Genomic DNA, 23529 nt, shown 5'->3' with positions numbered 1-23529 from the left:
CTTGAAGATTCTGATGCCAAATGGAAAAAGGTCTTATGGTCAGATGAGACCAAGATTGAACTATTTGGCCTCAACTGACAGTACACCTGGCGTAAATCCAACGCAGCTCACCATCCACAACACACCATACCTACAGTGAAGCATGGAGGTGGCAGCATCCTGTTGTGGGGATGTTTCTCTGCCTCAGGGACTGGGGCTCTCGTTAGGGTAGAAGGAAAAATGGATGGGGCAGAATACCGTCAGATTCTGGAAGAAAACCTGCTACCCTCTGCCAGACAGTTGAGGATGGGCAGAAGATTCACCTTTCAACATGACAACGATCCGAAGCACACAGCAAAATTGACCACACAGTGGCTGAAGGAGAAAAAAGTGAACGTCCTCATGTGGCCCAGTCAGAGCCCAGACCTAAATCCCATAGAAAATCTGTGGGGAGATTTGAAGATAGCAGTCCACCAACGCCTACCATCCAATGTGACCGAACTTGAACAGTTCTGTATGGAGGAGTGGGCAAATATTGCTCCATCTAGATGTGCAAGGTTGATAGAGAAGTATCCCAACAGACTCAAGGCTGTTATTAAAGCAAAAGGTGGTTCAACAAAATATTGACATTGGGGGGGTGATCCTTTTTCAATCTCAGTAATTCTTGTTTTTTATTTCTGACACTTTTTCTGGACTGTAATTGTGATGTTTTTCAGTTGGATGTTATAGGTTGCATTGGATAAGTACAGCTGGTGAAGGGAATTTTCTTTGTGTTTTCATTTCAGGATGTAAGGGGACCAGAATTTAAGGTCTATCAAAGGGGGTGATTCTTTCCAATACCCACTGTATGCCTTTGGGGACACTTATCTTACTGACCCACCCTCTGTGGCTTTTGCCGAACCTTTCTTTATGTGGATGTCTTCCCCTTCCAAGTTACCACAACATGCAATTTCACATATCCCCATCCCACATATTTCTTTCCCCACTCCCTGCTATGTCTCTAAAGCACGCCCGGCATGGGTCACAATCACGCCTGGCCACCGGGTGCATTGCAGGCCACACCACCCAGGACAGACTAAAGAGGATTTGGGGGGCCCCAGGGGGTATGGGGGCTCTGGACTTCTGGGCCAAAGTTGTGAAGTTGAGTGCCTTTGGACACAACTGCTCCCTGTACTCTGGAACATGCTGCATTTCCTACAGCAGGAAGGCTGGGTTTTTAAAATCTTGATTTACATAGTAATTGTGTATCTTCTCCGCAGCGTATGAATTTTTTAAATCATGCCAATAATTGAGAAATTCCATGTAACGCATCCATTGCTCCTGGGCAAATTACACAGCAGAGCGGAAGAAGAAATACATCTGCAGCTATCAGCTCCAGAACACGCCAGTGCAAGAGACACTCGCTATTGCCATGACGTATGTTTATCGTTTGTCCTTTCTGGCTTCGGCTAAGTAGCGGCACAATAATTAACTCCAGCAGGTCCCTTTCCATCTGCAAAGAGGGCAATATTCATCCACTGCTGTGGCACTACAAAAAAGAGGAAGATGCACGCAGCTGCTTCAACTGGAAGCAGAGATACGGCATCTGTGGCTATCGCTCTGCTTCTTTAGACATTGGGAGTTCCTTCAGAGGTGGGTCTGTGTTAGAAAGGTGTTGAGTGTGGTTGCTGCTGCCATGATACTGTTCAAATCCAACAATGTCCCCCCCACAATTCATGGCTTCCCCCAGTCAGTTGCTTGCAGCCGGCTTAGGCAGGGCAGCTGGTCCAGTTGAAGTCCTGGCACGGCTGAGGGTCTAGATGCCGTTGCTGGAAGTCGGAGGTTCAGGGGTGTATCTAGGGTGGGGCAGGCAGGGCACGTGCCCCGAGCGCCATTTGAATGGGGGGCGCCATTTTTTAAAAATTAAAAAAATAAAAATGGCTGCCAAAAACAAAATGGTCACTGCGCTTGCTCAAATGGCCTCTGTGTCATTTTCCAGCATTTTTTGGTCTGGCTACGTCCACTGCTAAATAGTTTTTGAAGTATTAAAAAATTAACGAGCTGGACTTGTACTTTACAGCTGATATTATGGTAAAGTTATCTGAAAGATGGGTGTCAGATGTTTGGACAGGAGGCGCAATTTCAGTGCTTGCCCTAGGCGCTATTTCCCCTAGATACGCCTCTGCGGAGGTTTGGGTCTAAGTAGCAGGTAAGGCCCGTGCTGAGGGTTGCCAGTGCAAGGGTGCAGCCTAGAGCGAGAGGTTTCCTAATGGGGGGTGGGGGGGGAGCAAGCAGGTACACAGGCAAAGGAGGCTTGACAGACATCTCTTTGGAAGAGAGTGTGTGTGTTCACATACCAGCCAAACTTACTCTGAAGTCCCTTTGAGATCCTGGAAAGCAATCCACACACAAATCGAGCTTTGTCTTCTGAACTCTAGCTTATCTTGATGTATTTCCGGGTTTTTAAAGTGCTGGTTTTAAGTGACTTTTTCCGAAAAAGCCAGAGCAAATAGGGAGAAGCACACTAACGGTAAAATCATTAGCATGATAAGAGGGATGCTCTCTTTAGAAAAGCAGATGTAGCTCTTTAGAAATCTCTCTCCCGCCCCCACACCCTTGGCTAGAAGGGAAACATGGAGTGTTTGGGTGTGAACTTGCACCAAAACGAAACCCAACAGTGTAATTCAAAGTGGCTTCGCTTAACGTTTACCCCGCAGCATGAAGCCCTGCATGGATAACTCCCTGGAGAGAGGGTCAGCTGCTGGGACTCTAGAAAACTAGGCAGTTGGATGCTGGGAAGGTGGAAGAGGCAACTTAAAGAACTGCCAGTCCATCAAGTGCTTCTTTGTGGTTGTTGCAGGTTGACCTGGACTTGGTGGCATTGTCGCTTTTTGGGGGGCGGGGGATTGTCTGCCTGTCTGCCATCCAGATTGTCCTCTGGGCTGGATCTTCCCAGGGGTCCTTCAAAGGACCTGGAGGGAGGAGAGCTGGCCTTGTGGTAGCAAGCATGCATTATCCCCTTTGCTAAGCAGAGTCTGCCCTGGTTTGCATTTGAATGGGAGATGACATGTGTGAGCCCTGGAAGAGATTCGGCTTAGGGGATGGGGCTGCTCTGGGAAGAGCACTTGCCTGCTTGCTTGCAGAAGGTACCGGTTCCCTCCCTGGCAGCGTCTCCAAGATAGGGCTGAGTGAGCTTCCTGCCTGCAACCTCGGAGAAGCTGCTGTCAGTCTGTGTAGACAATACTGAGCTGGATGGACCAAGGGCCTGACTCAGTATATGGCAGCTTCCTATGTTCCTATGTTGAGGTGTGAGGAGAAGCTGGGAGGCGAATGGCTCCCAGCATCTGGGATGCTTCTGCCTGAGGTTCTCTCCTCCAAATCCTCTTAAAGGCCTCTCTGTCTGAAGCATGCTGAGGGCATGCCCCAGGGAGGATCCTGCCGGGCGAGGTGCCATGTGCTGCCATGCTCCATGCCCCAGTGGGGCCAGTACTCCAAGGCTGACCATTTGGGAGTGAGCAGCTTGCCAGTAGCCTCCTTTTCTTTCCTAGTGCCTCACACAAGCTCGGCAAGGAGCGTGAGGGGACCCAATCCTTTCAAAGCTTGCAATGGTTGGATCAGTCCTGAAGAGCTGCTCTGCTGTATTAGCGGGGAGCATCTTTCTGCCCAGTGGGCTCTCTAATAACCCACCTCCTGAAGCAACCACCTCACCTTGCCTCATGAAAGGACCATCCCTGCCCTAAAGAACACAGGAAGCTTCCTTACACGGAGTCAGACTCTTGGTCCATCGAGCTCAGTATCGTCTACACTGACAGGCAGCAGCTCTCCGATGTCCCAGGCAGAAGTCTCTCCCAGCCCTACTTGGAGATGCTGCCAGGGAGGGAACCTGGGACCTTCTGCATGCAAGCATGCAGATGCTCTACCACTGAGCTGTGGCCCCATCCCCTATGGGGAATATCTTATTGAGCTCACATGTAGTCACCCATCCAAATGCAAACCATGGTGTAACCTGCTTAGCCAAGGGGACAATTCATGCTTGCTACCGCACAACCAGCTCTCCTCCCCAATTGTATGGAAAAGGTAAAGTGTGCCGTTGAGTCTGACTCAAGGAGGAGAGCTGGTCTTGTGGTAGCAAGCATGACTTGTCCCCATAGCTAAGCAGGGTCCACCCTGGTTGCATATGAATGGGAGACTTGATGTGTGAGCACTGCATGATATTCCCCTCAGGGGATGAAGCCACTCTGGGAAGAGCAGAAGGTTTCAAGTTCCCTCCCTGGCTTCTCCAAGATAGGGCTGAGAGAGATTCCTGCCTGCAACCTTGGAGAAGCCGCTGCCAGTCTATGAAGACAATACTGAGCTAGATAGACCAATGGTCTGACTCAGTATATGGCAGCTTCCTATGTTCCTATGAGTCGGTGTTGACTCCTGGCGACCACAGAGCCCTGTAGTTGTCTTTGGTAGAATACAGGAGGGATTGACCACTGCCTCCTCCCGTGCAGTATGAGATGATGCCTTTCAGCATCTTCCTATATAGGTGTTTCCCATAGGTGCTGCAAATTCTCTGTTAGAGATATCTATAACCTCCCAGGAGAAGCTATAGGTGTTTCCCAGGGTTCCCTGGGAAGACCTGTTAAACCTGTTTAAGTCAGCAGAATGGTCATGCAATAGGCCTGCAAGCATTAGTCTGTGCTTACCTTGGTTTTGCATCAGCCACCCTTCCAAGTGCATTCTCACTCTTCTCGTGGGCATCCTTCCGGGAGTATGTTTGACTCAGACACTTCCTCTTTGAGGTGGCTCCTGGCCCCACTGCAGCAGAGACTGAAGATGGAGAGGCAATATTAGATGACCCCTTTCACCGGATGATGCCAGACAGTACTGACAGGCAAGGACTGCTGGGAAAAGGAGAACAGGGATTGGTTTCTTTCCTTGGCTCTTAAAACCTTTCAAGTGAAACCAAATGACTTGTGTGGGATGAGTCAGCAAAATGTGCTACTATAGGGCACTGAACTATTTAGAGACACTATTGCAAGAAAAGTGTTACAGGGCCCAGAATTGGACTGTCTGCACACTCCCTGGGCACCCCTAAAGAGCTGCCTGGCCTGGCTTGAGCTGTGTTTGAGAGAGAGAGAGAGAGAGAGAGAGAGAGAGAGAGAGAGAGAGAGAGAGAGAGAGAGAGTCCAGTAAGTTCATCATTGGAGCTAAGGAAGGAAGCACAGCCACTGCATCCTATCCTCATGGGAGCCCATACAGGGCTCCGCAATGTAGTGAACCAAGCCTAATTTGTATACTAGATATGCTCAGGAGCTAGCATATGAAATTACACTGGCTTCACCAGTGTCACAAAGTGACCAGTTCTTTTATACGGTGACCATGTATAGTCTGGGCACAAGGTAGAAAGGAGATCAAAAGAATCCTAAATGATTCAATGGGCTTCATTGAGTATAAAAGAATAACAACATCAATCTAACTGAGCAGAAAGCAGATCAATCTATCAGTATTACTAACAATATTTCAACCATAGCCAGCAACAACATTCACTCAGTGTTCCTAACTATCATAAGTGTTTGTGTGTTAAATCCTCCTAGAGCCTAATATAATTCAGATATAATGTAGACGGAAAAGTGGGGGTAAGGAAGGTTGAGGACTGGCATGGTTTGGGGAGATCAGGAATTAGTAGAGGGAAGAGGGGAAAGGAGAAGAAGGGGAAAGGATGGAGGGATCCAAGGCTTGTGGAAGTAGCATATTACCAGGGTCAGAGGCTTGAGAGTGGTGGGGCTTTCAGCTGAAGGAGAGAGGCTGTAGCTGGAGACAGGAGCTTGGGAGCGATTGTCAAGCAGGCAGTTTGCTCAGAGCAAGGCAGTGTGTGAGAGCACCATGGCTGGGGAAGTCTTGAATTCTCACTGCGCAGCAGAAGTCACAGACAGTTTCTGTCCATGGACAGAGTTCCTGCTTGTTGCCCCGTGGCTTAGCAGCAAACTCTGGGATGGCTCTTGAGCAAGTATCCTTGTTAGGCAAGATTGCTAGCTCTCTGTTTGGCTTGCTTCATTTTTGTAGTTGCTTCTCCCTTTGATCTCCATAGAGTCTATTCGAAATGTCCTCATCTCTCCTTGGTCCCTCAAAAGGTGACAATTTGCTGTTAGCTTCTCGATATTGTCTTTTAATTAATCAGGATATTAGCTCAGTCCAGGGAGATCTGAATCCCATCTTCTGTTAGCTGCTATTTAGGAGAGGGGACATTCTATTTTGCCCAAAGCAAATCTGCATCTCTGAGGGGCAAATGGGCATCTTCTCTTGTCCCCAGGTTTCTGGCGCCTGGTCCCAGAAGGTGTTAAAAGGTGTTAATAAAATAAGAATTAAAATCTGTAGGTGTTTTATTTGTGTGCATCTACCTAGAGGGGAATTTCTATAGATTTCGAGTATCCTCTTTGGGCATAGCAGAGCAATCATTGACAAGGATTAACATAGACTTCTTGCAGGAGGAAGTGAGAGCTCAGCTTCTCACTTCTTCCAGACATTATCTTAGAGTGGGTTAGATTTTAGCATTTGGATCGCTCAGGCCTGGCCTTTGTGTTTCTTTGAGTACCCATTTCACAATACAATGCTGGATTGCCTCATCCTTCACAGAGCAGTTAGCAGAGGCAGTCATGAGACATGGGTGTCAGTTCACCTTGAGTTCAGGCATTTAACTGATTCCTTAATAAAATGGAATCAGCCACAGGCCTGAATTCTACACAATTCTGGGTTGGTGTTCTGGGTTTAATGTTGGGGTCAGGGTGTCCCCAACAGCAACACCCCAAAATAGATCTCCCGCATGACAATTCTTAGGTATTCCTGAGACTTCTAAACTAGGTTGCCATGGCCTGTCTCATTTTCTAGCACGTACCCAGCTGTTGAGACCACTCAGTTCCTTTCTTGGATGTGCCCAAGCCTTAAAGCAGGGCTGCTCAACTTCGGTCCTCCTGAAGATGTTGGCTTACAGTTCCCATAATCCTCTGGCTTCCTCTGCCCTCCTCAGTTTTCCCTTCCCTTCCCTATAGATAAGCATGAGTGTGCATGCTTGTTAGGCTGGGCTAGGCAGTTCCATTCGATCCAAAAGGCTCTCCTGCGGGGAGCCCAAGACCAGGGCAAAGCCCAAAGAAAACAGTCCCAGCTGAATCCAGCAGCCAGGGACATCCACTGGGTGTGGATGTTGCCCTCTCCTCCCCAACCCCATCCCAGGACAAATACTTGTTTTGTCTTGCTTGGAAATGTGTGGTTTTTGCAACCCATATTGCAACTTGTTTCTGCAAGAGCAGATTACGTCTTGGCACTATGTGAGACACAGGAAGTGTATCTGTTCTTATGACTGTGAGATCTCAAACTTCTTCAAAAAGAAAAGAAAGATGATCCTAGATAAGGTTACAGGATTTGTAGCTACTACATAATCCCTTAATGATGTAATGTGGGTGTAAGTGTATGTGCAAGGTGAGGAACTCCCAGAAGAAAGCATCAGCAGAATACTGAAGGAGGAAGTAGAAAATACCTCCTCCTACCTTCAAAGCCATCTTCCTAAATTACCTCTTAGGAGCATAGGAAGCTGCCATATACTGAGTCAGATCCTTGGTCCATCTAGCTCAGTATTGTCTACACTGACTGGCAGCAGCTTCTCCAAAGTATCAGGCAAGAGCCTTTTCCAGCCCTACCTGGGAGTTCTTTACACAGCATGCTTTACCGCGAGTTTCCTGGGAGGCTTTACTGTGAAATCAAAGTTATCCCCAAAATCCGATGCAAAAAGTGGAATTTTAAACCCCAGATATAAGTTGGGCTGCACTCTAACACACAGTGAAAACCCCGAATTGTGTGTGGAGTGCTCCCCAATAGCTTGCAGGGACTTCGGGGTAAATCTGCCTGATATGGGGATGCACCCCCTCCATTGCGGAGGAGATGTGAGCTAAAGGGCTTTAAAAGCCCTGTGTGAAAAACTTCCTGGAGATGAAGTTGTGACTTTCACAGGATTGAACCTGTGACTTTCTGCACCACGGAGCTCTCCTGTAATCTTTGGCTCAAGCAGAAACCTAGCAGATGACTGCATGGGCTGATTAATCCTTAACCCTTGCTTTCCACGTTCTATCTCACTTCTCCACTGGACTGTAAGCTCCTGCAGGCAGGGATCTGTCATTTTCATTAGCCCCTGTCAACTGAGCATAGAGGCACTTTTTAAACTGGCGCCTCTTTTATACTGAGCAGGGGGAGAACAACCATAGTGTCTCTCCCAGTACTGGGGCTGGTGTCTCCCTTGTGTTTCTTTTTAAATGGCAAACCATTGCAGGCAGAGAAACATCTCCTTATGGGCCAGGAGGAAAGCTGGTCTTGTGGCCATGAGCATAGATTGTCCCCTTTGCTAAGCAGGGTCCACTTTGGTTTGCATTTGGATGGGGGTTACATGTGAGTGCTTTAAAGATATTTCCCTTAGGGGATAGGACTGTATCCCCTTTAGGGTTTAGGACTGTATATTCCCCTTAGGGGATGGGACAGAGCATCTACTTCCATGCAGAAGGTCCCAGCTTCACTCCCTGGCATCTCCAGATAGGACTGGAACCTTGGCGAAGCCACTGGCAGTCAGTGTTGGAGATGGACTTCCAGTGCATTGACCTTTTGCACCAACTATCCTAATGACCACTAGGGGCATTGGGAGTAGAGATAGTGAGTAAGGGTCTCCTAACTGTTCTACCTGTCTCTACTCTCTGACCCCTGATATGGCTTCAGAATCCCTTCCTTTCCTCTTAGAGAGCAGATGGAAACATCTCTGTCTCTCTCCCGACCTATTCATAAAGTAGTTCTGTAGATAAGGATTAGGTCTTTAAGAACATAGGAACGTAGGAAACTGCTATATACTGAATCAGACTATTGGTCTATCTAGCTCAGTATTGTCTTCACAGACTGGCAGCGGCTTCTCCAAGTTTGCAGGCAGGGGTCTCTCTCAGCCCAATCTTGGAGATGCTGCCAGGGAGGGAACTTGGAATCTAGATGCTCATCCCAGAGTGGCTTCATCCCCTGAGGGGAATATCATGCAGTGTTCACACTTCTAGTCTCCCTTTCATATGCAACCAAGTCAGACCCTGTTTAGCTAAGGGGACAAGTCATGCTTGCTACCACAAGACCAGCTCTCCTGGTAAAGTGTGCTGCCGAGTCGGTGTCGATTCCTGGTGTCGACTCCACAGAGCCCTGTGGTTTCCTTGCTAGAATACAGGAGGGGTGTATCATTGCCTCCTCCCGTGCAGTATGAGATGATGCCTTTCAGCATCTACCTCCCTATAACGCAGCTGCCTGATATAGTTGTTCCCCACAGTCTGAATACTTAGTTTTTAGTTCTGCAAGAATCTCTATGTGTCTTCTCTAAATAGCTGCAACAATGAAACTCTGCAAACTATCCCATAACCGGAGTGGGTAGCTTCTTTAGTGCTCTGCTAATTAATCTGGGGGATCAAAATCACAACCCCCAACAGTCAGCATAGACAGTACTGAGCTAGATGGACCAATGATCTGACTCGGTACAAGGTAACTTCTGATGCTCATTTTCCTATGGAAATTGCTTTGACCATGTGTTGTTGAAATGCCGTATGTAAATAATAGTAATTAAAAAAAATTGTCGTTGAACAGCAGTATGTAAATAATTGTAATAAAACAGTAATAAAACAAGAATAAGAGAATATCAGCGCTTTAAGTAGCCATATACACAGATGGTGAGAAGTAAACCAAATAACTTGGATGGGTAAGGAGAGGGGTTTGGGAAGGGGTGTTGTTCGCAGAGGCTGGTGTTGGGGGATAGGCTGGGAGATCCCGCCTCGTGCGTTCTGCTAATTACACGGACAGATCATAGGCAGGAGCTGGGAAACAATGACACAAGCTGTCAGTTGTAACGCATGAATAGCCGGGCACTTTGGCAAGCAACCATCATGCTGGCGTGCCAGCTGGACCCCGCGATGCCCATTCCATACTGATCGCTGTAGGGCCAGGTGAATAGGAAATCAGCTGGAGCAGTTTCAAAACCCCTGTGTGCAGGGCTTCTTAAAAGGGAAATTTAGGCCTGCGCCATGGTATGTGGGTGAAACGTGTTGGATGTGCTGCTACAACAGGCACCCATGCATTTCCCTCATCGGTGCACGCCGACTTGGTTGCCTAGAGCGGCATTCTGTGATATTTAGAAGCCCACATACTGGGAAATTGACAGCACTATCGCAGAAGAGGGTGATATGCATTGGGGAAGATTCTGGGGGGAGCAGCCATGGAGTCTGTGGAAAACGTCTTTGGCAGGGGGAGGATAAATGGGTACACTTGATCTGGGGTGCACATGTCTGGCCCTCCAGCTGCTGTTGGATTACATAGGGACATAGGAGGCGGCCATAAACTGAGTCAGACCCTTGGTCAATCTAGCTCAGGATTGTCTACACAGACTGGCAGCAGCTTCTCCAAGGCTGCAGGCAGGAGTCTCTCTCAACTCTCTCTTGGAGATGCTGCCAGGGAGGGAACTTGGAACTTTCTGCATACAAAGCAGGTGCTATAGAGAATGTAGTCAAATGAATGCTCACTGAAGACTCTGTTAGGAAACTACCATATATTGAGTCTGACCATTGGTCCATCTCGCTCAGTATTATCTTCATAGACTGGCAGCGGCTTCTCCCAAGATTGAAGGCAGGAATCTCTCTCAGCCCTCTCTTGGAGATATTGCTGCCAGGGAGGGAACTTGGAACCTTCTGCTCTTCCCAGAGCAGCTTCATCCCCTGAGGGGAATATCTGACAGTGCTCACACATCAAGTCTCCCATTCATATGCAACCAGGGTGGACCCTGCTTAGCTATGGGGACAAGTCATGCTTGCTACCACAAGACCAGCTCTCTTCTCAAAATTCCTTCCATATGGTCATGGAATGCACTGGATTTCATGCATTCCTATGGCCCTTTGGAAGGAGGAACATAGGAACACTGGATGGACCATTGGTCCATCTAGCTCAGTATTGTCTACACTGACTGGCAGTGGCTTCTCCAAGGTTGCAGGCAGAAGTCTCTCTCAGCCCTTTTTGGAGATGCCAAGGAAGGAACCTGGGACCTTCAGCATGGAAGCACACAGATGCTCTCCCCAGAGTGTCCCCATACCCTATGGGGAATATCTTGCAGTGCTCACACATGTAGTCTCCCATTCAAATGCAAACTGGGGCAGACCCTGCTTAGCAAACGGGACCATTCATGCTTGCGACTACAAGATTGGCTCTCCTTCCTAGACCAGCTCTGCTCCCATCATCAACTACAAGTCCCATTGTCCCCTGGCACAGTTGCCAATAGTCAGGGATGATGGGAGTCACACTCCATCAACAGCTGCAGGGCCAAGGTTGTGCAGCCCCTGGCCCTGGACCATGTTCTGGGTTGTAGAAGAGCCTGGTGTACTCACTTCCATAACACAACTCCTATCTATCTATCTATCTATCTATCTATCTATCTATCTATCTATCTATCAAACTTCTATACCACCCAAACTTTCGTCTCTGGGCGGTTAACATAAAACAATTAAAACACATATAAAAAGTTAAAACAATTCAACAATTTAAAATCAACCATAAAATTAAAACAGACAATTTTTAAAAAGCTGGGAATGCTTGGGTGAAAAGTTGGGTTTTAAGATCTTTTTTTAAAATTGCCAGAGATGGGGAGGATAATATCTCAGCAGGGAGCGTATTCCACAGTTTCGGGGCAGCAACCGAGAAAGCCCGTCTCTGTGCAGCCACCAGACGAGTTGGCGGTAACTGGAGATGGACCTCCTCAGATGACCTCAATGGGCAGTGGGGCTCATAGTGAAGAAGATGCTCTCTTAAATACTCAGGGCCTAAGCTGTTTAGGCTTTATAACTAGCACTTTGTATTTTGCCCGGAAGCCAATTGGCAGTCAGTGAAGCTCCATCAGCAAAGGAGTAATGTGGTCTCTCCGAGATGACCCAGAGACCAACCTGGCTGCCACATTCTGAACCAACTGAAGTTTCCGGACTACGTACAAAGGCAGCCCCACGTAGAGCGCATTACAGAAGTCAAGTCTGGAGGTTACCAACAAATGTACCATGGTTTTGAGGTCATTGATCTCAAGAAAAGGGCACAGCTGGAGTATCAGCTGAAACTGATAGAAAGCAACCCTAACCCTCAACCTGAGAAACCAAGGAGAGGTTTGCTGAAGGTTACAGCAAATAATTTTTGAACTGTACAAATGTTCTTTGGAAACCAGCCACTTTTTTTAATTTAAAGAACTGCACTTAAAAAAAGCCTGTATGTTTTCTGTCTGGTTTCACATTTTAAAAAGTCCTGCCTGAGGGCATGAGGGAGAATGTGTTTGTTTTGCATGTAGAAAGTTCAACCCCCAGCAGTTAAAAGCAGATTTTAGATTGCCAGATTGTATTCTATTGTATTCTACCCTTTCAAGAGGCAGTGCCAGAAGGCCTCAGAATGAGAAGGCCATGAGAGAGAACTCAAGGAACAGTTTCTGTTTTGCAAAAGAAGCCCCTGTGAGTGGCTAGGCCTGTGTGATTCCCGCAAGGGCATGTCCAGTTTTGGGCTATAGTACACTAGAAACTGGAAACACATCTGCAGATAAGATGGGCTTGTTCTTTAGTTCCTGCCTGTTTTATGCACTGTGTTTTTCCAGAGAAGAGTGGTTAGCCAGAAATAGCTGAGCTATGAGAAGAGGTCTACAATGCGCCACCATTCTCATGTATTCCATGGAGACCACTGTCTCTGCCCTTGGTGTGATGGAGGAGGCAGTCATGGACCAGGCAGACCTGTGGTGGTCTCCATATGACAGCTTCAGACATAGTAAGCTATCCCTTTCCTACGAGGCACTCCCTGTTTCCCCTCTGAGTTTTCGGCTTCCGTCACCAGAGGAGCTGGTGTCCAGAAGCCACCTACCTTTGCCGTCAACTTCCCTGACAGCAGCGCTTAAGAGATCGTTGTTATTCCATACTAATCTCCTGATTGATTTGTACCTGAAGGTCACAGCAAAGGCCAAGAGAAGGTGAGGAGTACAGCAGATCCTGCTGGGATAAGGTCACATGTCATAAATCATGATGCTCACCAGCAGCTGGTATGCAATCCATCAACGGGGCCTCCCTATTCCCAGCCCTACCAATGTCAGTTATTGAGTTTCCCAGATTTTCTGATGTTGCTTAAATGAGGACTGGTTGTCTTAGGGAACGGAACATTAATGGATGTACCCGCATCAAATCTGTTCTTGTAATTTATTTTCTCCTTCATTTTTACTTTTGAGGAATTTAAGCTCCCGTTTCCTTACAAAAAATCAATTTTACTTTTTAAATTTTTTTCTGTGCATTGGGTTTATTCATACGCAGCCCCCGAGTCCCCACCTTGGCAAATATGTTCATCAGAGTTTGGGATTTTCCTCTTGAAGAGGACTGCACATTACTGCGACATTACTTTGGGAGGGTGTGTGTGTGTTCACATATCGACCAGATTTACCCTGAAGTCTGTGCAATATTCCAGAGACCACTTCACACACGATTCAGGTTTCCCCCTCTGTATTGGAACCTAGACCAATTTAGGTCCGGGGTAAAAAAAATAAAATCATCTTTTTGCATCAGAGTCTCCATTATGCCCCAAACACGCAGTAAAACCTCATGGTAAACCCACGTTGAAGCCTGCTATCTGAAAACCCTCCTGGTTTTGAAGTGGCAAGCATGGAATGTCCCCTTTGCTAAGCAGGGCCTGTCCTGGTTTGCATTTGGATGGGTGGCTACATGTGAGTGCTGTCTGCTGTAAGATTTTTCCCTTAGGGGATGGGACCTTCGCTCAGTGGAAGAATATCAGCTTTGCACCCCAGGTTCACTCCCTGGCAGCATCTCCAGGTAGGGCTGGGAGACACTCCTGCCTGAAGCCTTGGAGAGCCGCTGCCAGTCAGTGTAGACAGTACTGAGCTAGGTGGACCGATGGCCTGACTCAGCATAAGGCAGCTTCAGGTGGTGAAGCCATAGCTCAGTGGCAGAGCACTTGCTTTGTATGTAGGAGGCTCCCGGTTCAGCCTCTGACATCTACAGAGAGGGCTGGGAAAGATTCCTGCCTGAAAACGTGGGAGGGCTGCTGCCATTCAGTAGATAATGCTGAGCTAGCTGGACCAATGGTCTGACTTTGTACAAGTGAGCTTCCTATGTCCCTGTGACAGGGGATTCTTTTGGGGGGTTCTATCAGGGTTCTTTTGTTGAACCTAGACACAGACCTGCTTCAAAATACTGAGCGGATGGCAGTGATGTCGCAGTTATGTGTCTGAGCTCACGATCAAGCTCACACCCTCCAGCCTTGATTTCAACTGACACACGATCAGCAAGCGGGAACAGGCACAGGTCCTGAGTTAGGGCGGGAGGCTCCTCTTACACTAATGTTGATCATGTGAATTGCACTACTGTCTTAAAAGACTTGAAATTCCAAGCTGGGTACCAGGGCGTTTCCCACACAGGGCTTTTAAAGCCCTTTAGCTCACATCTCCTCCGGAATGGAGGGTGTGCATTCACATATCAGGCAGATTTACCCCAAAGTCCCTACGAGCTCTTGGGGAGTACTCCACACACATTTCAACCTCCCTTGGCTGTCATACGTCAACAATAAAATACTGCAGATGGGTCTATCTCCTTCTGAAATTCTACTTATGGGAACTGAAAAGGCAAAGGATATACTTTTACAACGTCTCCATGACACTGAGCATCAGAATCTTGTTTCTTGGGGAAACGACCTGTTCTCCTTTATTCTTTGGGATCATGCCCCCTTCGGGGAATAGCGGTGCTAGTTATCCAGCTTCCTTACACTTTTAAAAGTTTAGGATAGCATTTACTAGGGCCCGTATGAATGTGTTGCCCTCAGCCCTTTTGGAGAAAAGATTTGATAAGGGATTGCCAGACTCTGGCTTATGCCCTTGTGGTGCAGGGCAGGCCTCTCTGAAACAGTTTTGCATGTATTGTTTTATTGCTCTCTTTACTGTGATACCAGGAAAGAACTTATATTCCCTTTGTTAGAGCAATTTCCAGGAAGAGGAATAGAATTCCCCTTCTATTTGAACTTCTGTCTTGAGGACCAAAATAATGAGGTCACTAAAGTGGTGGCGAAATTCTTTTATGTAGCTATCAGATTAAGATCTTGTTTAAGGTCTAATTCATAGGAGCTAGTTTTATTCTGTTTTATTCTGTTTACTATATATAATATTTTGTTTTAATGCTTTTAAATGTCTTTTGTATGGCCTATGGCTGTAATAAAATTGACTGATTGAACATTTCAACCACAAAAGGAGAAGGTATAACCTACCTGGAAGCAGTGATGGGCGGGATGAGAGACAACAAAAACTGAATCCAAATAAGACAGAGGTACTTATTAGTGGTGTGCATGGAACCACGGAGGCGCGGTCCGGCACTGAGGGGGGTCGAACTTTAAGAGTGGGGGGTAGTAATTACCCCTCCCGCCGCTCTTTCCCCTCTGGCGCTGTATTTAGTAGTGAAGTTTGGGGGGCGGCAGCGTTCCTCCCTGCCGCCCCTGCCCCTGTTATTGCCAGGAAGTAGTGTAACTAGCAGCACGCATGTGTTCGTCACAGTGCACGCACGCCTGTTCCAGGGAGGAACGCTGCCGCCCCCAAAACTTCACTACTAAATACACCGCCGGAGGAGGAAGAGTGGGGGGAGGGGTAAGTCCTACCCCCCCCCGCCCTTAAAGTTCGACCCCCCTCAGTGCCGGACCGCCGGACTGGCCCGGTTCCGAACCAGTTCGGAGGCCTCCAACATGGCCTCCAGACCGGTTTGTGCACATCCCTAGTACTTATTGTGCGGGCAGGGCCGTCCCTAGGGGGGGGATGCAGGGCTGGGGGCGAATCAGCATGTGTGGGCGGGGGGCCTCCTTAATATTTCATATGATTATAGAATTATACAGATTGATGACAGACAGTGTAAATAATGTAACTGAATGATCTTTTTGGACATGTCCAACCAGCTTGGACATATAGTGCATTTGTAAGGGAAATAAAATAAAATAAAAGCACAACCGACACCCCTTGCTTCACAGTTCTCACTCATTCCTTCTGGATTGCAAACCAACTTGAGCATAGTGCATTTATAAATAAAATAAATAAATATACTGTGTGTTTGTTTCAGAGGTTTTTGTAATTTTCTGCCATGAAACAAGCCCCATAGGACTTTTTGGGGGGATATTTTTCAAATTATTATTTTTTATTAATCAACAGATTGCCCAATCCATTTCAAATTGAATATTCAGAGTCTTCCCAATCTGTCCTTCTCAATCTGCCCAATGTGTGTGATATGAAAGCCCTATGGCAAGCCATTCCATAAATATTCAAGGGGAGGGGGGAGAATAACCACACAAAACTAATCACATTATACCTCCATTCCTAGGTCTGAGAAGTCCAACTGTCAGCAGGAACAGGCTGGGCAGGGCAGAGGGCAGACGAACAGATCAGCTCTTGGCTGGGCTGCGGGGCGGAGAGATTATTTTTTTGGGAATGGGAGAGAGAGCAGGGCAGGCTGCAGTGTGCCCAGAGTGGGGCCTGTGCCTGCGTGGGTCGATCGCTCCGGTCGCCCTGCCCTAGGGACAACCCTGTGAGCGGGGTCGGAACTCAGGAGATGATTTTGATCTGCCTGTTCTGATGGGGTCACACTTCCCCAGAATGAACTAGTACAAAGTCTGGGAGTGCCTCTGGAGCCACACCTCTCTCTGGTATCCCAGGCTGAGGTGATGGCCAGCGGTTCTTTCTATCAGCTTCGGCTGGTACACCAGCTGCATCCATTTCTTAAGACAAACGACCTCAGAACGGTGGTACATCTGCTGGTAAACTCCAGACTTGACCAGTGTTCCCTCTACCAGGGATTCCCAGATGGTGTTGACTACAACTCCCCAAATCCTCAGCTGCAATGGCTGTTGCTTGGGGATTATGGGAGTTGTAGTCAACAACATCTGGGAATCCCTGGTAGAGGGAACACTGGACCTGACTACTGCAATGCACTCTATGTGGGGCTGCCTTGGTATGTGGTCCGGAAACTGCAGTTGGTCCACAATGTGGCAGCCAAGTTGGTCTCTGGGTCATCTCGGAGAGACCATATCACTTCTGTGTTGAAAAAATTACACTGGTTTCCGGGCAGAATACAAGGTGCTGGTTATTATCTATAAAGCCCTAAACAGCTTAGGCCCTGGGTATTTAAGAGAATGTCTTCTTCGCCATGAGCCCATCGCCTATTGAGATCATCTGGAGAGCTTCTATGATTGCAACTGACCCGTCTGGTGGCTACTTGAGGACGGGCCTTCTCCATTGATGCCACAAGGCTCTGGAATGTGCTCCCTGTTGAAATAAGAGCCTCCCCATCAGGGGCGTAGCTAGGGGAGAGGTGGCCTGTGTTCACCCCTCTCTGGCGGCCACTCAGAGTGAGGAGATAATGAAGGAAAGAGGGAAAGGTGGAGCTGGGGGGCCCTCAGGAGCTAGGGGGCCCTCAGGAGCTAGGGGGCCCGGGTTCTTTGAAACTCACTCAAATCTTTCACTCAGTTATGGCTACACCCCTGCTCCCCATGTCTGACAACTTTTAAGAAGTTTGTCAAGACACATTTGTTCACTCAGCCTTTTAATTAGATACTGCTTTGATAGTTTTTTAAAAAACATTGTTTTAAATTTTACATTGTGGTTTTGGCCTTTTTATTTTGCTCTGGTTTGTGTTTTACTGTGAGCCACCCAGAGACGAGGGTTTATATCCAGAGGCGGGATATATAAATATGTCAAATAAATAAGTAGCACTTTTTACAACACTTTGGTGGGATACTCTGTCATTTCTAATAGGCTCTCCAAGGGCTTCTCTGCGCCTTTATCTTTTAAAAAAGTATTTGCTCCCCTGGTGGTGGAGTGGCATAGTGCTGTACCACCAGAGCAGAACTTTTTAATTTTTACTTGAAAGGAGTGGGAAACCTTTGGAAAGGTGGGAAACCTTTGGAACCCTTGGAAAGCCTATTAGAAATGACAGAGTATCCTTTGGAGGTGGAGGAACAGGTGGGGAAGGAGAAGGCAGTGGGTGTGGCAATGGCAGCAGTGTGAACAGCCCAGAGTTACTTCAGTTTTTGCTTATTTAGGCTTATATGCACATAAAGGCAGTTTATAAATTCTCATCCTGATTCATGCTAAATTAAGCCACTTCCACCCCACCACACCCCACCCCCTGCAGTCAAACTGGCAGTCTGGAAATGCTCTGGCGGTTGTTGCTGGGGTCGGTCTTAGGTTGCTTTTCAGACTGTGAGCCCTTTGGGGACAAGGAACCATCTTATTTATTTCCCCATATAAACTGCTTTGAGAACTTTTGTTGAAAAGTGGTATATTTATATACCTTGTAGAGAGAGGCATGTACTAAATTAAAACTGCTTGGTTTAATTAAAGTTAGCAGGTCACCTTTTCCTCCACTCCATTCTGGCCAACAAGAAGTAACAGTGAAAAAGGCCCTTCTCTGCTTGTCCCTGTTAACCGGCAAGCATAGGGCTGGGCAACACCGCCTCCACATATAAGGCAATCCTCTTTTGCTATGCTAAGCTCTGCCCCTTTTCAATAAAAGGAAGAAAAGTAGTGGCAGTTCCCTCTGTGTTAGTCTTCCCGAGACAGAGACAGGAGCAGCAGAGGCTGAACAGATTGCAAAAGAATCTATCAAGGGCAGAAATAGAACAAAGCAAAGCGGCCTCACAACTGCGGTCAAGGAGAGAGCTTCCAGCTGGCCAAGACAGGTGCCGAGATGGCTTTCCTGCCCAACTTTTCCATGGAGACATGGCTACTTCTCATTGTTCTCCTGGGCCTGGTGATGCTGTATGTATTATTCTGCTATGTTCTCTCATTTGTGCTGTCATCAAGCTTGTGGAGGGAAAAGGAGAGCACTGTGCTTCTCTCTGTTATTTGAAAGAGTTATATAAGTACTTTAGCTTCTGAACTGCAAGATGTATCTGGAGCAAAACGATCTCCAGTTCCAGGGAGTTTTTTCTTACCTTCATCCAGAAAAGGTTCCAGACAAAGTACCTGGGTGTGATCAGATGACAGAGGGATTATAATAAGCGCAAGATTATATAAGAACGAAACAAGGCTCTGCTGAGCAAACAAATTAATTCTCTCTACTCACACGGAATGTAACATTAAGCAGGGTTTGTTCCCAGTCTTTAAGTACTAGCTAGAATTTAATGGATACAATTGAGGAGGATTGTTTATGGTACACGAGTAGACGTACACCAGGATGGTATCTATACTGCAAAGATCCTCAAACTTGGGTCCCCAACTGTTGATGGACAACTCTTCCCATGGGGCTTTGGCCATTGTGGCTGGGGATGATGGGAGTTGTGGTTCAACCACAGCTGAGGACCCAAGTTTGAGTTCCTGCTATACAGTAAGCACCATAAGAAATAAGAATAATTCCTATTTAGTTTCATAGAGCACTCAATAGTTTAGGAGTTATGATTTACAGGGGTGGGCAATCTTGGCCCTCCAGATGTTGCTGAACTACAATTCCCATCACCCCCCACCACAAATTGCAGAGCATGTTGCAATAACCCACAATTTCTGGTTGGGGGATGAGGGGAGTTGTAGTTCAGCAACAGCTGGAAGGCCATGTTTACCCACCTCTGGAACATTTTCTCTTATCTGCATCAACATAAAATAGTGTGGTGGTGGTGGTGGTGGTGGTGGTGGTAGTAGCAGTAGTATTGTTGTGGATGTAATAGTTGTATTTATTTAAAACATGTATCTCTTGCCTGAGAAAACCCCATTGCCCTTTATGTGGGATTGTCAAGTGTAAATAAAATACATCGGGGCAGGCAAGCTTTGGCACTCCAGCTGTTACACTACAATTCCCTGCCACAATAGGCTGCAGAGCATGCTGTGAGCACCAGGGGCGTACCATCCATTAGGCAAGGGGACTGCAGCCAACCACCCAGGTGGGCTGCACAGTGGCCTCAATGTGGTGAGGGTGGTGATGGGACTGGAGGGGTCTTTCCCATGCCTTCAAGGCAAGACCTGAGCAGCTGTGCCTGTGCACCCTCTCTCTTCTGTTCCGGACAGGGGCGGGGCAGTGGCTGCCTGCCTCGTGTGCGCTGTGAGCTAGGCAGTGAAGAGGTTGGCTGAACTGGATGGTGGCATTGCCAACTCCCCCGCCTCCCCCCAAAACAAAAAACCTTGAATGAAGGTCATGGAGGAGACAGGGAGGAGAAGATCCATAGCAAGCAGGGTAGGGACTGCTGTGACGGTGGGCCATGACGTCCTAGTCCCCAAACTCTACCGCTTGAGCTGCTCGTATCGTTAGTAGCTATTTGCAAACTCCGAAGCTGCAAGAGAAAACTCTCCAGAAATCCTTACCCCAACTAGGATTGGCAGCAGCCAACAGGACTCTTGGAGGAAGTAAATATGGGGCAGTGGCGACGAGGGAGAAGGGGGGGCGTCACAGGAGTCAAATTATTTTAATTGCTATCACTGTAATTTGAGCCAAGAGTCATCTTGATTGAGCTAAGAGTACCGTAGTCACTTCCTCTTCTGCAAGTGTTGATTTTGTTTTCCTGCATCGGAGACTGGGGCAGGGTGGGAGGGGAGGGTGGACATGTTAAGCCCTGGAGAACAACAATCCCATGGACTTGTTCTCGTGAACGTGATATGTAAAGAAAAGATTTCATCTGATCCGTAGATGTGCGAAGTGCTTTCCTTCCCTCACCACGCCTCCACCCCCCCCGTCTGGAATTAAGGGGGAGCACAATCACTGAGGAGGGGTGTGATGCAGGCAAATCTCTAGCTCCAGACCTTTAAAAAAAATTAATCATAACAAGAAAACTGTTGGCAGAGATGAACAGTCCTTGTGACCCAACACTCAGTTTCCTACAGTGCTAGCTGGTTACTTCTGTGGAACTTAAAATCTGGGCACAAAAGTAATCACCCTCCCTGGTGTTTGTCCCTAGCGTCTGGCTTTCCAAGGTATACTGCCTCTATACAAGGAGGTTTATATAGCTTTCAATGCTGATGTTAAATTTAGGCAGAGGCCTCTCCCAGCCCTATTACATACTTACTAGTATTTTAACTGGAAAGGTATGGGCCAGAAAAGGAAAGGATATGTTGCAGCATTACTGAGGTCTTGGTTATTTTAAGAGTAGGAAGAGAGAAGTGGACTATTGCAGAAGGAGGGAGGAATTTGGTACAAAGGGTGCCAAGGATTGGTGAGAAAGGAGGGTGGTTTGAGGAAGTTGCTTGACTAAGTGACAAGAAGAGAAAAATAGCAGGCAGGGTTGAGCCTGGAGAACAGAGGGGTGGAGGAAAGGTACCAGGGCTAGGGAGTTTGTTAAGGGTAGTAATAGTAGGGATAAATCTTCAAACTTCATGTAGTTAGAGCTGCAATGTGTCTACAGTCTATGGTTGGTGTTGCACCCCTTTACAGATAGTAAACAAAGGCTGACAATTAATTAATTTCCCCGCATGATTCAATGAGGCTTGACTGGATGAGAATTTCCTGACCACATTAGCTTTATTCCAGGTTTATCTGTTTGCTATTTTTGCCAGGACCTCTGTATTCTCCAGAAACAATGAAGAGTCTTGTGACACACCTTAATATAGATAGATAGATAGATAGATAGCGCAAGTTTTCATGGAGTACCATCCACATCATTGGGTACATGAAGTATAATCTCAGACAGGTGCATATATAGTGGGAAGAAGTGAGAACTGTGGGGTGGCCTTATTCATTTATTGCTTAATTACCAGCCAATGCTTTAGGGGCATGTTTGCCATGCAAACAATAACTGCCCCCCCAACCGTCCTTATAGTATAACTATAATACAGTTGGTGCCTTCAGATAGCTGGAACTTGCAAGTTACGGAGCTCAAGGACTTGAGTTGGGATATGTGCAATTACTAAAGTTCTTCATTGATACTGTTATATTAACTGGGTCTGCTGCTGTTTACACCTAGTAACTATAGTTGGGATAGTTAGCAGAGACATGGGGCCAGGAGAAGGAGAGGAAGGCAGCAAGGGGCCCATTTTAAAATCTTGTCTCTGGGCCCACTCCAACCTTGGTACGCCCCGGTGAGAACCCAGAATTTCTAGGCAATCCCAGTTAAATTGCTTTGGTTAGTAAGAATCTAATGGGATCAATAACCAGGATCAACTGATGGAACTGGACAATCACAGTTAGTGTTTTAATCAACATCATTCTCATCATGAGAACACGGACCCTGTTTTGTAGGAGATAAATGGAGTTGGCTTGGCAAACATTCGTCTGGGGTGGGTGGGGGGTGGAATCTACATGTTTCTTAAGATATTCCTTGGGGGTTAATTATGACTCAAAAGGGCATAGGAGGGGTTACAGATGTTAGCGGGCCACATCAATTGATGCACCCACTGGAGCTGAGAAGGGAAGGACCAGGAACAGTAGAACAGCTTTCTTACCCGGGACAGCATTGAGTTTGCACAAAGTTTCTCTCCTGGTGAAAGGTTACTGTAATGTAATAGCATGAAATGAGCAGATTAAGAAGAGAACAAACATGTTTATTATAGATAAGCAGAAGAGTTACAAGGCACGATAGAACAGTATTTGGAAAAAAATAATTCAGTGGGTGGATTTTGAACCTTTGGAGGACTGTGCTATCCATGAGGTTGGCTAATCTGGTGGTAGAGTTCTGGACCCTATTCTATCTACAGGTCTGTCTCATCACACCTGATGTCCCCAGATGCTGTAGGACTACAACTCCCACAATGAATGAAGCCCATTAGGATGATAGGAATTGTAGTCCAATGTCTGGGGCCCAAGCTTGTGAATCCCTGTATTACACTTACCCAGGGGCGTATCTAGTGTAGGGCAGGCAGGGCACGTGCCCTGGGCGCCACCTGAAGGGGGGCGCAAATTCTTAAAAAAAAATTTTAAATGGCCCCCCAAAACAAAATGGCCACTGCACATGCTCAAATGGCCTCTGTGAGGCCCTAGGCCATGCCAGGCCTCACAGAGGCCATTTGAGCATGCGGGGTGGCCATTTTGTTTTCAGCAGCCATTTTTTAAAAAACAAAACCAATTATTTTTTAAAATGGCCACAGCACATGCTCAAATGGGCCTAGAGGCCAGCGGTGGGAGGGGTAACCTTTGCAGATGCCCCCCCTCCCACGGCCTATAGGAAGCGCCCCAAAGGGGCTAGGTTAAAAAAAATTAATATAATATAAGTCACTGTACACATATTCAGTTTGGCACTATGTACAGAGAATCAGGGCTTGTGAATACTGAGCTGAAGCTTATGAGCTAGGATTGTATTCATTTGCTCTTACTTTGCTTCTTATGATAAGTGAGTTAAATGTGGTGTCTTAATAATATGGCTATTAATGGTGAGTTTGTCTTTGAATCAGTGTGAAATACTTAGTATTAAGGCCACTGGGAGTTTCTTGCTCTCTTTCTCTCATTTTAACTGTCTTTCTGAAATACTAGAATATATTCCAAGCAGCGACACAGTTTGCTCTGCATATCCTTTAATAATTTTCAGAGTATCTGGGAAAAGCCAAATTCTCCATTTATTTTTCTTATTTCT

At 47.0% G+C, this 23529-nt stretch overlaps 1 protein-coding gene and 1 long non-coding RNA gene across 7 annotated transcripts in view; one reads left to right on the top strand and one right to left on the bottom strand.

Moving 5' to 3' along the window:
• Window positions 1-23529, top strand: part of LOC128336421 (cytochrome P450 3A24-like) — an 86796-nt gene that overhangs the window by 44676 nt on the left and 18591 nt on the right. The window contains exon 1 of one of the 3 annotated variants that reach the window (XM_053276021.1): window positions 18580-18802. The exons of the other annotated variants lie outside the window; for them this stretch is intronic. Within the exon in view, the coding sequence (XP_053131996.1) occupies window positions 18732-18802 (71 nt within the window). The 5' untranslated portion in view covers window positions 18580-18731. Of the gene's footprint in view, window positions 1-18579; window positions 18803-23529 lie in introns of those variants that run through there. 3 annotated transcript variants of the gene reach the window in all.
• LOC128336422 (uncharacterized) overlaps window positions 1-23529 on the bottom strand; it is an 82410-nt gene that overhangs the window by 40665 nt on the left and 18216 nt on the right. For 3 of the 4 annotated variants that reach the window (XR_008311963.1, XR_008311964.1, XR_008311966.1), the window contains one exon: window positions 4650-4847. This is a non-coding gene — a long non-coding RNA (uncharacterized LOC128336422). Of the gene's footprint in view, window positions 1-4649; window positions 4848-22405; window positions 22455-23529 lie in introns of all 4 variants that reach the window. The other variant, XR_008311965.1, reaches the window with a different exon arrangement.

Source organism: Hemicordylus capensis, chromosome 13, assembly GCF_027244095.1.
Source record: "Hemicordylus capensis ecotype Gifberg chromosome 13, rHemCap1.1.pri, whole genome shotgun sequence".
Classification (NCBI taxonomy): Eukaryota; Metazoa; Chordata; class Lepidosauria; order Squamata; family Cordylidae; genus Hemicordylus; species Hemicordylus capensis.
This window is presented reverse-complemented; position numbering and strand designations above follow the sequence as displayed.